We start from the raw sequence: 16,962 nt of genomic DNA, 5'->3' as shown, positions 1-16,962 counted from the left end.
TTTTCTTCAAAAATTGAAATAATTTTTTTGTTTATTATTATGTTTTTGGATTCTAGCATTTCCATTTGGCTTTAAAAATGTTGCTGGGCGCGGTGGCTCACGCCTGTAATCCCAGCACTTTGGGAGGCTGAGGCGGGTGGATCACAAGGTCAGGAGATCGAGACCGTCCTGGCTAACATGATGAAACCCCGTCTCTACTAAAAATACAAAAAATTAGCCGGGCGTGGTGGTGGGCGCCTGTAGTCCCAGCTACTTGGGAGGCTGAGGCAGGAGAATGGCATGAACCCGGGAGGCAGAGCCTGCAGTGAGCCAAGATCGCGCCACTGCACTCCAGCCTGGGCGACAGAGCGAGACTCTGTCTCAAAAAAAAAAAAAAAATTTCCTTTTAGCTCTGTTCCAGTGTTCTCAATTTCATCTTTTATTTCCTCAAACATACTGAGCATAATTATTTTAAAGTCTTTGTCCACGAATTCCATGATCTGCTTCCCCTGGGGGGATCTCTTTGTATTGTCTGTTGCTTCTCTTGATTTTTGATCACATGATCTTGTCTCTTTTATATTTATTTAACAAATATGTATTAAGCATTTACTGTATGCAGGCGCTGTTTTAAGCACCAGAGATTTAGCAGTGAATCAAGCCCAGGCAGTATTGTACTGAGGGAGACAGACAATAACCATGGTTAAGATGCAAAATACGTCAGATACGTAACTGTGAGATTGCTGCTCACAGCAATACGTAACTGCTGAGAGGACCGCAGAGCCCTGGAGCGGGAGGAGAGGTGTATTGGTAGGGTTTTCCTGCACCGAGAAGGTCTTATTTCAGTGGAGACTTGGGGAGGGAAGGGAAGGAGCCCTGAGACATTGAGGAAGGCTGTCCTTGGCAGATAATTGCAAGTGAAAGGCAGAAGTGTGTTTCGTGTGGGAGGACAGCAGAGAGCCCTGGGGCAGGCGAGGGGTATGGGGCTGAGGGCAGGTCACGCAGGGCCTTGCTGACTGACATAAACAATTGTTTCAACTCAGATCGGAGGCCATTGGAGGGTTCCAGTGGGCAGGGGAGTGTGCAATCTGTCTTGTATTTTTTTTTTTTTTGAGATGGAGTCTCACTCTGTTGCCCAGGCTGGAGTGCAGTGGCACAATCTTGGCTCACCGCAACCTCCACCTCCCGGATCAAGCGATTCTCCTATCTCAGTCCCCTGGGTAACTGGGATTACAGGCACACGCCACCACACCCAGCTACTTTTTTTGTATTTTTCTAGTGGAGATGGGGTTTCACCATGTTAACCAGGTTGGTCTTGAACTCCTGACCTCAGGTGATCTGCCCGCCTTGGCCTCCCAAAGTGCTGGGGTTACAGGTGTGAGCCACCGTGCTCAGCCTTTTTTTTTTTTTTTTTTTTTTTTGTGGTGGGGTGTTGCTTTGTCGCCCAGGCTGGAGTGCAGTGGCACGATCTCGGCTCATTGCAAACTCTGCCTCCTGGGTTCAAATGATTCTCCTGCCTCAGCCTCCCGAGTAGCTGGGATTACAGTTGCCTGCCACCATGCCTGGCTAATTTTTGTATTTTTGGTAGAGATGAGGTTTCATCATATTGGCCAGGCTGGTCTTGAACTCCTGACCTCAGGTGATCCGCCTGCCTCGGCCTCCCAAAGTGCTGGGATTACAGGCGTGAGCCTCCATGCCCGGCTGGTAATGCCTTTTTTTTCTGGCTGCATTTTAGGTTTTTCTCTGTCTTTGGCACCTGTCGTTTACCACGCTATGCTGGTTTATCCTGCGTGGGAGTTTCTGTGCTTGTTGAATCTGTGGCCTGATGTCTTTTATTAGTTTAGGAAAATTCTTCATCATGATCTCTTCAGACGTTGCTTCTGCCATATTCTCTCCCCTCCATCTGGAGCTCAAATTCACATAAACTGGAGCTTTTTGCCATAGTCCGCATGTTCTTCAGCACTTTTCTGTAGCTGCTTTCCTTTCCTGTCTTTGTACTGCAGTCTGGCTATTTTCATCTATTTTCCAGGTTACTAATTTCTTCCCTTGTGTTTCTCATCTGCTGTTAAACCCATCCACCAAGTTCTTAGTTCCAATTTTTATGTTTTTTTGATTCTAGCATTTCCATGTGCCTTATAGTTTTTTTTCTTAGTTTCGTGCCAGTGTTATCGATTTCGTCTTTTATTTTCTTGAACATACTGAGCATAATTATTTTAAAGTCTATGTCCGTTAACTCCTTGATCTGCATCCCCTGAGGGAATCTTTTTGTATTGTCTATTGCTTCTCTTGGGTTTTGATTACATGATCTTGTCTCTCTGTATCCGAGTTATTTTTGATTGAGTTCCCAACATTACGTATGAAAAATTAAAGAGAAAATTTGAGGCTGATATATTCCTTTTGAGAGAATGTATAATTGCTTTGGAAAAATGGCTAGCCTAGGGGTGCTAGCAATCCTGGATCACCCTGATCCAATTAGGGACTAAGATGATTTGAGCTGAGATTCAGTCCCAGGGAGGCTGGCTTAATCCCAGCTCATCTTTCTTTCTAGTGTCCACACAAAATCTTCTGGGCCAAAGCACAAAATATGGAGGATTTACTAGGATTTCTTTTCCTAGGCAGGCCCTAAGTTCCAGTTTTGATCTTTCCTACCTCTGCAAATCTGTTGAAACCTCAGCCTGTCAGCTTCTCGGCTGCTTGTTGTAGACACTTCCTGTGGTTCCAACTGCTGTGTTCATCTCTCTGGGTTTCTGTCTTCTTGAAATTGGCCTTGTAATTAATTCTTCTCTGCTGTGGTAGCTCTCTGATGCTTTCAAAAACATATTTTTAACCTTTCATCAAGGTTTTCTAGTCGATCTCTCCAGAAAACTCAATCTAAACAACTTAGTTTGTCATTAACAGGAAAACCTGATTTATGCTTTAATAAAATCCCTAACTGCAAGAACAGCCATTTCAATATTCTAGATGAGAGATGAATGCTGGCTTGGGTCAGAGTGGTGGTAAATAATAACTAAAATTTTCAACACCCTCTGTTGACTTTGGGCAATGCCAGGTGACCCCACCTTCTCTCTCCATCTTCCCAGTATAGTTGTATCACCATTTTAAAATCTTTTACTATTTCCTTTCTAAACTCCTAAATTTTAAATAATACACTAACCCCTTTACAATTTCATTGTGAACTGTATTATTTAATTCTCCATTTTTTTTTTTTTTTTTGAGACGTAGTCTCACTCTGTCGCCCAGGCTGGAGTGCAGTGGTGCGATTTCGGCTCACTGCAAGCTCTGCCTCCCGTATTCATGCCATTCTCCTGCCTCAGCCTCCCGAGTAGCTGCGACTACAGGCGCCCGCCACCGCGCCTGGCTAATTTTTTGTATTTTTAGTAGAGACAGGGTTTCACTGTGTTAGCCAGGATGGTCTCAATCTCCTGACCTCGTGATCCGCCCACCTCGGCCTCCCAAAGTGCTGGGATTACAGGCGTGAGCCACCACGCCCGGCCGATTCTCCATTTTAAAAGGCAAAGCTCTTCACATATCCACCCTGCCTAGCTTTCCTTTTCAAAATTTTATTACCTTTTTGTTATCTGAACTTTTCATTTTGCATTGTCCATATTGATAATATTTATATATTTTTAAAAAACTAGAATTATGCTTTTTATGCTTTGTAAGTAAATTCTGAAAGTTAAAAATTATCGATCAAGTATACTGGGGAAATGCCTTTATTGTAACTACAAACATGAATGCTAGTTTAGCTGAGTATAAAGGTCTAGGTTGAAAGGAAGTTTCCTTCAGAATGTTGGAGGCTTCGTTTCATTGTCCTCTAGTATCTAGTGTTTCTTTTGAGAAGTTTGAGCCATTCTTATTGTCAGTCCTTTGTAGGTGACCTGACTTTTCTCTATGGGAGCTTTTGGAAAATTCTCATCCCTGGAAGTACAGTGTAAGAGATCCTTTTACTAGGACTGAAAATCTTGTGGGCTCTGTCAAACAAGACACTCATGTTCTTCAGTTTAGGGAAATTTTTCTTTTATTTCTGGCAAGTTTCTATTTTATTTTATCTTCTGGAACTGCTGTTAATCAGATATTGAGCTCCTGGAATGTTTTTGGTATATATATATATAAAAAACATGTTACGTGTATATATATATATATGACATGTTATATATATGTATATACAAACACATGTTTTTTCTTTGTCTTTTTGTCTCTTTTTAAGATATTTTCATGGTGTATCTTCCTACTGTTATGTGTATGTTATATAGGTAACATGAATTATATTAATTAATATAAAAAGTTACATTCATGGACCTCCCAACATCACCACATTGAGGATCAAATTTCAGGAGGGACAAACCACATCCAACTCATGGCAGATGATAATGGGGATTGTGGTTATGTTTTAACAAGTGTATTTTAGAGCTAGATATTGAAGTATTTAAAATGAAATGCTGTATCTGAGATTTGCTTCCATCCTGTGTGTTGTGTGTGTGTGTGTGTGTGTCTGTGTCTGTGTGAAGTGGGTGGAGGTGAAATGAAATAGGACTGGCTCCATTTTGATAATGGTTGAGGGTGGGTGATGGGCGTTTGGTGATTCATTGTATTACTCTGCCTACTCTTGTGTAGTTTGGGAATTTCCATTGTAAAAGGGAAGAGAAGGAGCAGCCACAGGGCACCTGGGCTCCTGGCCTTGGGGGGCTGCCCGGCTCCCAGGCTCCTGAGCTCCTGTGGTCCCGGGTCTGGATCTTGATGACTTTCACCACCTCTGTCCTCTGCCCTGTGGGGTTCTGCAGCACGAACCGTTCCCTCCATGGATCCGGGAGAACCTGCTTCACATACCCCGGGCTGCCGCGTACTTGGTCCGAATGTCAATTTCCGTGCTTCAGGTCATTGTCTGTTTTCCAGAAATCTCAGATAGCGTTCCTGCCATTCTGGTCATTGTGGTAGATGTATATATGCATATATTTTAATCTTGCTGTCGTTCGAGAGGTCGCTAGAGGGAAAAGAGGAAGCGTGCACTTTCCAACTGCCATTTTTTTTGGGGAAGCTCCATCACAATATATTTAAATGATCGCATAAAGCTGCATCCGGCAATCGCCACGTACTCAGCGTCTTCCCGGCTGGGCACTTAGCGTCTGATAGGTGTGTGAGGAGACAGGGAGAACTGGCCAGCGCAGGCGGAGGTGGGCATTGGAGCACACGGAGGTGGGCATCGGTGTACACAGAGGTGGGCATCAGCATACATGTGGAGGTGGGTATTGGTGCACGTGGAGGTGGGCATTGGTGCACGTGGAGGTGGGCATTGGAGCACACGGAGGTGGGCATCGGTGTACACAGAGGTGGGCATCAGCACACACGTGGAGGTGGGCATTGGTGCACGTGGAGGTGGGCATTGGTGCACGTGGAGGTGGGCATTGGTGCATGTAGAGGTGGGCGTTGGAGCACACGGAGGTGGGCGTTGGTGTACACAGAGGTGGGCATCAGCACACACGTGGAGGTGGGCATTGGTGCACGTGGAGGTGGGTGTTGGCATATGCAGAAGTGGGCATTGGCACACGGAGGTGGGCATCAGTGCACGTGGAGGTGGGCGTTGGTGCACATGGAGGTGGGCATCAGCTGCGGAACAAGTGGGGGCCCCTGGGGAAACTGCCCTTGGCTGTGATTGACAGATGGCCACATCGGGCTGGGTGAGGAGTGGGTGGGATTGTTTCTGAGGGAGCAACAAGCAGCTCTCCAGGCCGCCTTTCCATGGGGAATGGGTGCCGTGCCTGGCACGTGGCAGGTGGGCCAGGAGTGGGGCTTGAGGCCAGTGTTGGTCAGGGCGTCTCTGTGACTGCATCCCGCTGCTCCATGTGGGTGCCGGCCGGCCCACTCTGGTCTGTGGGGACCCTTCACTCATGTCCACCACCCACGGGTTGGATGGCGGCTGGCATTCGGCAGGAGCTCCCACCCATGTCCCAGTTTTAACAGGCTGGGGAGACAGTCATTTGTTTGCCGGAGGTTCCTGGAGCAGGAGGAATGGCTACAGAGTCCGCAGAAAGCCAGGGCAGGCTGGGGTCTCAGACCCCTCTCCTGCATCCTCTACCTTGGTGTGACCTGGTGATCACCTCACCCACCTGGACTGGTGCACCTGGCTGACTTTAAATGGCCAATTCTCAGAAATCCTTGGGTTCAATATTTGGAACCAATAAGCAAACCATTTGCTTAAGGGATGGTTTTTGAAAGTCAAGGAAGGGGATACCCAGACATAGGGCTGGTGGCACCCTGGTCTTGGCATTCACATGGTGTCTGCATCTGTCAGACCCCAGGACCCCAGAGCTCCTGTGCCCCTGGAGGATGGGCACCTCAGAGCCGCGGTCTCAGCCTTGTCACAGGTGGGCATGTCTGGGTCTTGGGGTGTCAGGAGGCATTGGTAGGGAACTTGGCCTGGTTGCCCCTGAATTCCTCCTCCACCTCCTGGTCCATGAAGCAAGGCCTTGCCTGATGGGGCCACCATGTTTTTTTGGGAAGCTCCTGAGCTGCCGGGGACCAAAGCCCTCAGAGGACCGGCAGGAAGGCCAGGGGCTGGATCAGGGTGAGGCCGGGAGGGAGAGCAAGGGTCTTGTGTGCCTGATCTGTGTGAGAGGTTGGGGGCTGCACCCACCTCAAGGCTGAGTAGGGCATGAGTGACCAAGGTGAACACTCAGGACATGTGAGCCGGAATTGCTTCTGCACACAGAGCCATTCGTATCTGTTAGGACAGGTTGAAATCTCTTTTCCTTAAATTTTTTTTTTGAGGTGGAGTCTTGCTCTGTCGCACAGGCTGGAGTGCAGTGGTGCAATCTTGGCTGACTGCAAGCTCTGACTCCCGGGTTCACGCCATTCTTCTGCCTCAGCCTCCTGAGTAGCTGGGACTACAGGTGCCTGCCACCACGCCCAGCTAATTTTTTATATTTTTAGTAGAGACAGGGTTTCACTGTGTTAGCCAAGATGGTCTGGATCTCCTGACCTCGTGATCTACCCACCTCGGCCTCCCAAAGTGCTGGGGTTACAGGCATGAGCCACCGTGCCTGACCAAGAAACTTTTTTGGAGATATGGTCTCACTTTGTTGCCCAGGCTGGTCTTGAAATCCTGGGGCTAAACGATCCTCCCTAAGTGCTGGGATTATAGGCGTGAGCCATCACACCTGGCCAGAAGCCACCACACTTGGCCTGAAGTCTCTTCTTACTACGATGCCAGGGACATGTGTCTTCATTTTCCCTCACAGATGAGTCCCAGTGAGGTCAAGTAACTTACTCAGGGTCACACAGCACTCTAGGAAAGGAGTGTGCTCAGCTGTGGTCCCCATGAGCTGGGCTACCCGGTGTGGCCTTAGGATGGGGTCTGAGCTCCTGGGCTCTCCAGGCTGCCTGGCGTGCTGATTCCTGACTTCTCCTCTCCCTCCTCCCTGCTCTCTCCTCCTTTCCTCCTTCCTCCCTCCCTCCCCTTACTTCACCCTTTTCCCAAAGAGGCAGAATTGCAGTGAGAAAGGGGCTCAGCTCAGGGCCCGGTGTGTCCTCAGACCACAAAGCCCCCCGTCCCTGGTCCTAAGCCCGCCTTTGAGGGTGGTGGAGGGCCTCAGACCACAGAGCCCCCCGTCTCTGGTCCTAGGCCCACCTTTGAGGGTGGTAGAGGTCAGTGTTTAGGCTGCAGGTTATGCAAACACAGGTCCTCCAGGTGCAGGAGAAAAGGCACATCGGCCCTGGTGGGATTGAAATGCACAGGCTGGCTAAGACCATGCAGGATGCATGAGGTTTAGAGTGGCTGAAGAGCTGGGGACAGTGGTCGAAGCACTTGTCTGTGGGCAGGAGCAAGGTCTGCAGTGGTGGTGCATCCTGCCATCCACAGCTCAAGGCAGGGTGGGCTTCGGAGCAACCGCAGCCCACATGGAGGACACAACCATGGTCATTCCACGGTGACTCGGGGCTCAACTTCCAGTCCCCTCCTCCCAGCAGACCTCCAGATGCTTGTCATCTCAGCCTCCGTAAACCCCACGCCAGTTCAGCCTCTCACTCACTTTAAAAAGCAAATTAAAGTTTTAATTTTGAGATAATCGTGGATGTACAGGCAGTTATAAAAATTACCTGGAGAGCCTCACCCACTTTATTTTTTAATGTCTCACAAAACTGGTACATACACAGAAATGTTGACAGGTTCTTAGGAACTGCAACTTTAGGTGAAACCACTTACAGCTAATTCTTTTTTTTTTTTTTTTTTGTAGAGACAGGGTGTATTAGTTCATTTTCATACTGCTATAAAGAACCACCCAAGACTGAGTAGTTTATAGAGAGGTTGAATTGACTCACAGTTCCCCATGGCTGGGGGGGCCTCAGGAAACTTATGATCATGGCAGAAGGCAGCAGGGGGGAAGCAGAGCCCCTTCTTCACAAGGCGGCAGGAAGGAGAAGTGCTGAGTGAAGGGGGAGGAGTCCCTTGGAAACCCATCAGATCTTGTGAAAACTCCCTTACTATCACGAGAACAGCAAGGGGGAAACCGCCCCCATGATTCAGTCGCCTCCACCTGGTCTCTCCCTGGACAAGTGGGGATGATGGGGATGATGGGGATTACAATTCAAGATGAGATTGGGGGGGGGACACAAAATGAGATTTGGGTGGGGACACAAAGTGAGATTTGGGTGGGGACACAAAGTGAGATTTGGGTGGGGACACAAAGTGCGATTTGGGTGGGGACAAAAGTGAGATTTGGGTGGGGACACAAAGCCTAACCGTATGTCCAACTCTTGAGTTCCTCTCCCACAGTGCTGGGATCACAGGCATGAGCCCTGTGCCTGGCCGTGACAGCCAGGTTCTTACTTCCTTTCTGTGTTTTCCTCTCCCACACAGGAAGAAAACAGGCAGATTTTGGCACGGCAGAAGTCGAACTCACAGTCGGACTCCCATGATGAGGAGGTGTCGCCCACCCCCCCGAACCCCGTGGTGAAGGCCCGCCGCCGGCGAGGAGGCGTGAGCGCCGAGGTGTACACCGAGGAGGACGCCGTGTCCTACGTCAGGAAGGTGAGGCTCACGGGGTTCCTGTCCCCAGGCCTTGGCACATGGCTGTCACCTGTGAGCTCCCTGGAACCCCACGGGGCACCCTCATCCTCCCGGGGGTCTCAGTGTCATCCTGGTCAGAGGGAGGACTACGTGGGTGATGGCAGAGGCAGTTCTGGGCGGGATTGGTTTGTTACTGTCTTTGCCAGATGAGCTGAGCTCAAATTTATGGGAGCAGCTCTGTGTGGGGTCTCTGTAGCCCCATGGCGGCTTTAGGATCCTCACAGGCTCAGGGAAGGGAAGGGACTCGCTGGCATCCAGGTCCTTGGAGTCAGCAGAGGCACTGTCCTGGGCTGTGTGCCTCCCATGCTCCTGCAGCCTCTCTGGTCTCTTTTTTTTTTTTTTTTTGAGATGGAGTCTCGCTCTGTCCCCCAGGCTGGAGTGCAGTGGTGCGATCTCGGCTCACTGCAAGCTCCGCCTCCCAGGTTCACGCCATTCTCCTGCCTCAGCCTCCCGAGTAGCTGGGACTACAGGCACCTGCCACCACACCCGGCTAATTTTTTGTATTTTTTAGTAGAGACGGGGTTTCACTGTGTTAGCCAGGATGGTCTCAATCTCCTGACCTTGTGATCTGCCCGTCTCGGCCTCCCAAAGTGCTGGGGTTACAGGCGTGAGCCACCGCGCCCAGCGTCTCTGGTCTGTTCTTATACAGGCACGAATCCCATTATTCAGGGCTCTCCTCTCATGACCCCATCCAACCCCAGCCACCTCCCAAAGCCCTCTCTCCAAATACCATAGCATGGCTGGTTAGGGCTTCCACATGTGAATTTCTGGGGAGACACAAGTCAATCCCCAGTACCCTCTTAGCCATTTCTGAGTGCACGGTTGAGTGGCGTTAAGCACATTCTCATTGTTGTGGAATCGTCACCACCACCATCTCCAGAACCTTCCTACCTTGCAGAACTGAGACTCTGTTCCCTGAACACGCACACCCCATTCCTTTCCCCAGTACTTAATACTTTTATAATCAGCTAATTAAAGCTAGCACAGGCATTGATAAAAATTTATTAGGGCACTCCACCTCTGGGGTCTTCCTCCCCAAGACCCAGAACCTCAGTCTAACCACGAGAAGAACCTCAAATAAACCTAAATTGCGGGACGCTCCGCAGAATGCCTGACCAGCCCTGCTCACGGCACACGAGGAGAGTGTGAAGAACTGTCGCAGACTGGAGGCCACTGGGGAGACGGGACGGGGTCCTGGGACAGAAAAAGGCCATTCAGGCAAAACAAAGGAAGAACAGATTAGGTGTGGAGCTCAGTGACTGTCTTGTATCGACATGGCCTCCCCAGTTGTGATAAATGCATCATAGGATGTCAGGTGGTAACATCAGGGAACCTGCAAGGTGCACGAGAATGATCTTTGCAACTTCTCTGTAAATAGAAACTATTTGAAAACAAAACATTTATATATATATTTTTGAGACAGAGTTTCACTCCTGTTGTCCAGGCTGGAGTGCAATGGCATGATCTCAGACCACAACCTCTCCCTCCCAGGTTCATGTGATTCTCCTGTCTCAGCCTCCTGACTGGCTGGGATTACAGGTGCCTGTCATCATGCCTGGCTGATTTTTTTGTATTTTTAGTAAAGATGGGGTTTCATCATGTTGGCCAGGTGGGTCTCGAACTTCTGACCTCAGGTGATCCACCCGCCTCGGCCTCCCAAAGTGCTGGGATTACAGGTGTGAGCCACCACGCCCGGCCAACACTTACATTTTTAAAAGTCTGTTAGAACTGGAGTGGCTTTTTAGGAGATTTCATTGCTGTCTCTCAAAGACGTCTGCACAGGGGCTGTCTGCGTTAAACACAGCACGCCTAAGCCTGCGTGGTCCGCAGTTGCACCTGGACAGACAGGGACTTCCCGGGTAGCCCAAGCACCACAGGAGCTCTCGTTGTGGCCTAAATGACCTCCCTGCATGGTTTTATTTTAAGGGGGGGATATCCTGGCATCTGAGATGTTTGTAGTGCTTCTCATTCATCCGGAGAGGGAGTGGGGAATTATTGATCAAAGGGTGCAGAGTTTCAGACAGACAGACAGGAGGAATGGGTTTTGAGATCTTTGCACGGTGGGGTGACTGCAGCCAGTAACAGTGTACTGCATACAGGCACACACTACATGACCGTGTTTTGGTTGTTGACAGATTGCATATACATGGTCCCGTAAGGTTATGATACCGTATTTTTTACTGTACCTTTTCTCTGTGTAGATACATTTGTTTATTTGTTTATTTATTTTTTTGAGACGAATTCTCGCTCTGTCACTCAGGCTGAAGTGCAGTGGCACGATCTTGCCTCATGGCAACCTCCACCTCCCGGGATCAGGTGATTCTCCTGCCCTCAGCCTCCTGAGTGGCTGGGATTGCAGGTGCCCACCGCCATACCCAGCTAATTTTTGCATTTTTAGTAGAGACGGGGTTTCACCATGTTGGGTGGGCTGGTCTCGAACTCTTGACCTCAGGCGATCCGCCTGCCTTGGCCTCCCAAAGTGCTCAGATTACAGGCATGAGCCACCGTGCCCAGCCTGTGTAGATATGTTTAGATACACCTAGCATTGTGTTACAGCTGCCTGCAATGTTGAGGATGGCCACATGCTGTACAGATTTGTAGCCTAGAGCAATAGGCTGTATCATGTTATAACCTCAGTGCATAGTTAGGCTATACCAGCTAGGCTTGTGTCTGTTGCTCTGTGATGTTCGCATGATGATGAAATTGCCTAATGATGAATTTCTCAGAACGCTTCTCCATCAGTATGTGACACGCGACTGCATTTCAAAAGTAATAAGAGGCCGGGTGCGGTGGCTCACACCTGTAATCCCAGCACTTTGGGAGGCTGAGGTGGGAGGATTGCTTGAGTTCAGATGTTTGAGACCAGCCTGGGCAACATAGTGAGACCTCATCTTCACTAAAAATAAAAAATTTAGCCAAGTGTGGTGGTGCATACCTGTGGTCCCAGCTACTTGGGAGGCTGAAGCAGGAGGAGCACCTGAGCCCAGGAGGTTGAGGCTGCAGTGAGCTGTGATCAAGACTCTGTTTAGAAAAAAAAAAGTGGTGAAATACACATTAAACTTCAAATTGCATATTTGTGCCATTGCCTGATAACAGCAGGCTGAGGGTGGAATAGGGAGATTTCAGGTCGCATCACAGCATCAGGCCAGGGTGGCTCACGTGGTGATGTTTTGGTTCCGCTTCAGGTGATTCCCAAGGACTATAAGACCATGACTGCACTGGCCAAGGCCATCTCCAAGAACGTGCTCTTTGCTCACCTGGATGACAATGAGAGGAGGTAGGCAGACTCGTCCCCCGCCCCGGCATCACCACTGCCCTCCTCGGCCTCTGGGAGGTAGGCAGGTCCCGCCGCTTGCCTGGGCATCACCACCACCCTCCCCGGCCTCCAGGAGGTGGGCAGGCCCCGTTGCTCGCCCGGGAATCACCGCCACCCTCCTCGCCCTCCGGGAGATGGGCAGGCCCTGTTGCTCACCCAGGAATCACTGCCGCCCTCCTCGCCCTCCGGGACGTGGGCAGGCCCCGTTGCTCGCCCGAGAATCACCACCACCCTCCCCGGCCTCCAGGGAGGCTTTGCCATTTCTCTGACTCACGGGCAGTGAACACGGAACGCTCGGCGCCAGGAGAGGCGTGTCACGGCTCCCTGGAAACGTGGGCTCACCAGGCAGGGGTGGCTTCCCGAAATACTATGCTGCGTGCACCTGCCCTGCTGCCGAGCTGAGTCCCTGCTCTGGGAAGGCCCAACTGCCTTCCTCAAATACCGGGTCTGGATCTGCGGTTCCCCCGCGCGCTATACCTAGGAAGGCACAGGTGGTGTGATTACTGTGGGCTTCGTGTTCCGGCCTCTTCCGCATGCATGGACGTGCCTTGCCGTTGCTAAGCTCACCGCCTCGTGGGAGAGATGGGGCCAGGATGTACCTTTCCCGCGGCTCCTGCCCGTGCTGGGAGCTCGGAGGCCCAAGGCAGGAGGTGACAGCAGATGAGGTCTGCAGAGTTGCAGTGAGGGGACAGAGGAGGTCAGGGTTATTCAGGGAGAGGGCCGAGCGTGAAGGGGCTTGGATGCCACGTGTGGGGATGTTGATCATAGACATAATTGGAAAAATTGGAAAATTTTGAAAAGACTAAAAGCAGAAATGTCTCCATCTGATGCCTAGAGATAATCCTTGGGGATATTTGGGGGGCAGGCATTAAGGATTGACCTTGTGCACAGATCCCGTCTGTAATAGCATCTCATTCTACACTGTTTTCTCATACTCAGGGCCTCCTCAACACCTTTCCATGCCAGTAAGAGTGCTGCAGTGGTCTGTTCTATGTGAATTAGCTGTTTTCCTACTGCGGCTGTTTGCATTTTTTAAATCTCTATTATTATTATTATTTTAGACAGAGTCTTGCTCTGTTGCCCAGGCTGGACTGCAGTGGTATGATCTTGGCTCACTTCAACCTCTGCCTCCCGGGTTCAAACGATTCTCCTGCCTCAGCCTCCTGAGTATCTGGGACAACAGGCGCCCGCCACCACAGCCGGCTAATTTTTGCATTTTTAGTAGAGATGGGGTTTTGCCATGTTGGCCAGGCTGGTCTCAAACTCCTGACCTCATGATCCACCTGCCTCGGCCTCCCAAAGGTGCTGGGATTATAGGTGTGAGCCACTGTGCCCGGCCTGCATTTTTAATTTTATGAACATTTGGTGGTCATCATTGTGTTTTCATCTTGGAGTACTTGTTCGTTTCTTTCTTTGAGATAAATTCCTTGATGTGATCAAAGGATGTGTAACATATTGAAAATTCTCTCTTTTAAAACAATTTTTTGACAAATTATAATTCTTTATTAGATTAACTGAGCACATTTTGATACTAGTCCTATATAAAATCTAAATGACCTGCATATGTATAAAATATAAAGAGAAAATGTCTTTTTCTCCCCTTCCCGGAGGGCAACCATGTGGTGGTCCGGTGGGGGCTCCAGCCGCCCTGTGTGTTTGCAGGTGTGTGCCCATGAGCACAGGTGGGGACCCTGGGAACACACTAGACACGTTGTTCTCTGCTCTGCTCCTTGCTGGTGATGGGGTGATGGGTCTAAGAAGTCCTTCCATATAAGTACAAATCTAATTGTTGTATCTGCACAGTGTTCCATTGTAAGAATGAATCAGAGTTTATTAACTGCTGCCTTTGCCAAGGTCACGTGGGAGGCTTCTAATTTCTCCGTGCTACAATGTTTCTATGAGTAGTAACGCTGTGGTTAGGCAGGAGACTCCTGGTATTCGGGTTGCTGGGTCAGAGATTGGCCTGTTAAGATTCTGATGGATGTTGGTGTGCGTGTTTTTAACAGGCTTTTGATACATCTTGCTGGGATCTCACTCAGAAAGGGTGGCAGGGGCTGTGCAGAGGAGTGGCCTTCAAGGGCCTTGGCTCCCAGCCACGCACATCATGCTGAAATACCCTATCTTGTCCAGAGCATGTGGCTGGTTCAGGCTGGATACTTTGGGTCCAGGGTGCCAAGTTACCCTAAGCAGGAACACCTGTTGCTTCTGTGTTTGAGCAGTGGTTAGAGTAGCTGAGCATGGCTGGGATAGCTGTGTGTGGCTGGAGTATCTGGGTGTGGCTGGAGTAGCTAGGCATGGATAGAGTTAGCTGGGCATGACGAGTGGCTAGATGTGGCTAGAGTAGCTGGGTGTGGCTGGAATAGCTGGGTGTTGCTGGAGTAGCTGGGTGTGGCTAGAGTAGCTAGGCATGGATGGAGTAGCTAGATGTGGCCAGAGTAGCTGGTTGTTGCTGGAATTGCTGGGTTTGGCTGGAGTAGCTGGGCATGGCTCGAATAGCTGAGTGTGGCTGGAATAGCTGGGTTTGGTTGGAGTAGCTGGACATGGCTGGAATATCTGGGTGTGGCTAGAGTAGCTAGGTATACATGGAGTAGCTGGGCATGACTGGAGTAGTTAGATGTGGCTAGAGTAGCTGGGTGTGGCTGGAATAGCTGGGCATGGCTGGAGTATCTAAGCATGGATGGAGTCGCTGGGCATGACTAGCTAGATGTGACTAGAGTAGCTAGGTGTGGCTGGAATTTAGGATTAGCCTGGACATGGTTGGAGTAGCTGGGTGTGGCTGGAGTAGCTGGGCATGGCTACTCCATCCTGGGAGGTGTCCAGGCCCCCCAGGATACCCACGACCTAGTCTCTGGGACCTGGATGTGTCATCTTGAGTGGCAGAGAGGGACTTTGCAGATGTGATGAAGTGAGATTCGAGGTGGGTGGTGGCCCTGGGTTTCCCAGGAGGGCCCTGATGCCATCACATGTGCCTTCTAAGGGGAGGCAGGAGGAGATTCCACACACAGAAGGGGAAGAGGCCATGCGACCACAGGGCAGGAGTTGGTGAGATGTGGTACAGGCCGAGGAGGGCCACAGCCACCTGAAGAGGCGAGGAGGGGCCTGCCAGGGGCCTCTGGAGGGCGTGGTCCTGTAGCACCTTGATTTCCACCTGCTGATCCTGGATCTGGACTTCTGGCCCCAGAACTGCAGAGACAATACATTTCTGTTGTTTCAGGACCTGCTGTACTTGCTCACAGCGGCCCTGGGATACGTGCACAGAGGTGTCTGCCTGGCAGTGGTGAACCTGGTCACCAGGAGGAGCCAGATACTGAAGAGCTGAAGACTATTTTTTTTTTTTTTTTTGATATGGAGTCTCGCTCTGTCGTCCAGGCTGGAGTGCAGTGGTGCGATCTCGGCTCACTGCAGGCTCCGCCTCCCGGGTTCACGTCATTCTCCTGCCTCAGCCTCCCAGGTAGCTGGGACTACAGGTGCCCACCACTACGCCCGGCTAATTTTTTGTATTTTTAGTAGAGACGGGGTTTCACCGTGTTAGCCAGGATGGTCTCGATCTCCTGACCTCGTGATCCGCCCTCCTTGTCCTCCCAAAGTGCTGGGATTACAGGCGTGAGCCACCGCGCCTGGCCGAGCTGAAGACTATTTTAACTTGAGTTTATTTTAACTTGAATTTAAACATCAATTTACAATGCAATTGAAATGTCGTTTTTGAATGGATATTACGTTCACCAGGTTAAAAATTCAGTTTGGAAGATCACGAAGGCACCCTGAGGAAGAGAAAGCCCTTTCTGGTCCCAGCCGCGCCTCACTGGAGCCTCTGTAGCTCCCTCTTTGCAGACAGGCTCAGCCCTGAGGCGGGAGGTCCCTGGTCCACAGCTGCTGGCCACACAGACCAGCTGTCCATTCTGTGTGTGTGTGTGTGTGTTTTTTTTTTTTGAAGACAAGGCCTTACTCTCTCACCCAGGCTGGAGTGCAGTGGCACCATCATAGCTCACTGCAGCCTCAACCTTCTGTGCTCAAGTGATTCTCCTACCTCAACTTCCTGAATAGCTGAGACTGCAGGTGTGCACCACCATGCCTGGCTAATTAAAAAATATATATTTTTTATTTTTTTGAGATGGAGTTTCACTCTTGTTGCCCAGGCTGGAGTGCAGTAGTGCAATCTTGGCTCACTGCAACATCCGCCTCCCGGGTTCAAGTGATTCCCCTGCCTCAGCCTTCCAAGTAGCTGGGATTACAGGCGTGTGCCACCATGCCCAGCTAATTTTTGTATTTTTAGTAGAGATGAGGTTTCCCCATGTTGGCCAGGCTGGTCTCGAACTCCTGACCTCAAGTGATCCTCCCGCCTCGGCCTCCCAAAGTGCTAGGATTATAGACATGAGCCATCGCGCCTGGCTATTATTTTTATTTCTAGCAACGGTAATGATGACCGTCCAACGTTTTCTTTTTCTGGCTCAAATATTCCCGCATGTGGGAACAGTGCGGTGGGTGGAGCACAGCTTTGCACCTGAATTCAAAATTGGTTCAACAAGGCCGGGTGTGGTGGCTCATGCCTGTAATCCCAACACTTTGGGAGGCTGAGGTCGGCAGATCACTTGAGGCCAGGAGTTCAAGA

At 50.2% G+C, this 16,962-nt stretch overlaps 1 protein-coding gene across 3 annotated transcripts in view; it reads left to right on the top strand.

The window, feature by feature from the left end:
* Positions 1-16,962, top strand: part of PRKAR1B (protein kinase cAMP-dependent type I regulatory subunit beta) — a 185,887-nt gene that overhangs the window by 38,324 nt on the left and 130,601 nt on the right. For all 3 annotated transcript variants that reach the window (XM_054494877.2, XM_054494876.2, XM_054494875.2), the window contains exons 3-4: positions 8,828-8,998; positions 12,223-12,314. In XM_054494877.2, coding sequence (XP_054350852.1) covers positions 8,828-8,998; positions 12,223-12,314 — 263 coding nt within the window. The remainder of the gene's footprint in view (positions 1-8,827; positions 8,999-12,222; positions 12,315-16,962) is intronic.

Source organism: Pongo pygmaeus, chromosome 6, assembly GCF_028885625.2.
Source record: "Pongo pygmaeus isolate AG05252 chromosome 6, NHGRI_mPonPyg2-v2.0_pri, whole genome shotgun sequence".
NCBI lineage: Eukaryota > Metazoa > Chordata > Mammalia > Primates > Hominidae > Pongo > Pongo pygmaeus.
The sequence above is the reverse complement of the archived record's forward strand: the minus strand, read 5'-3'. Positions and strand labels throughout refer to the sequence as shown.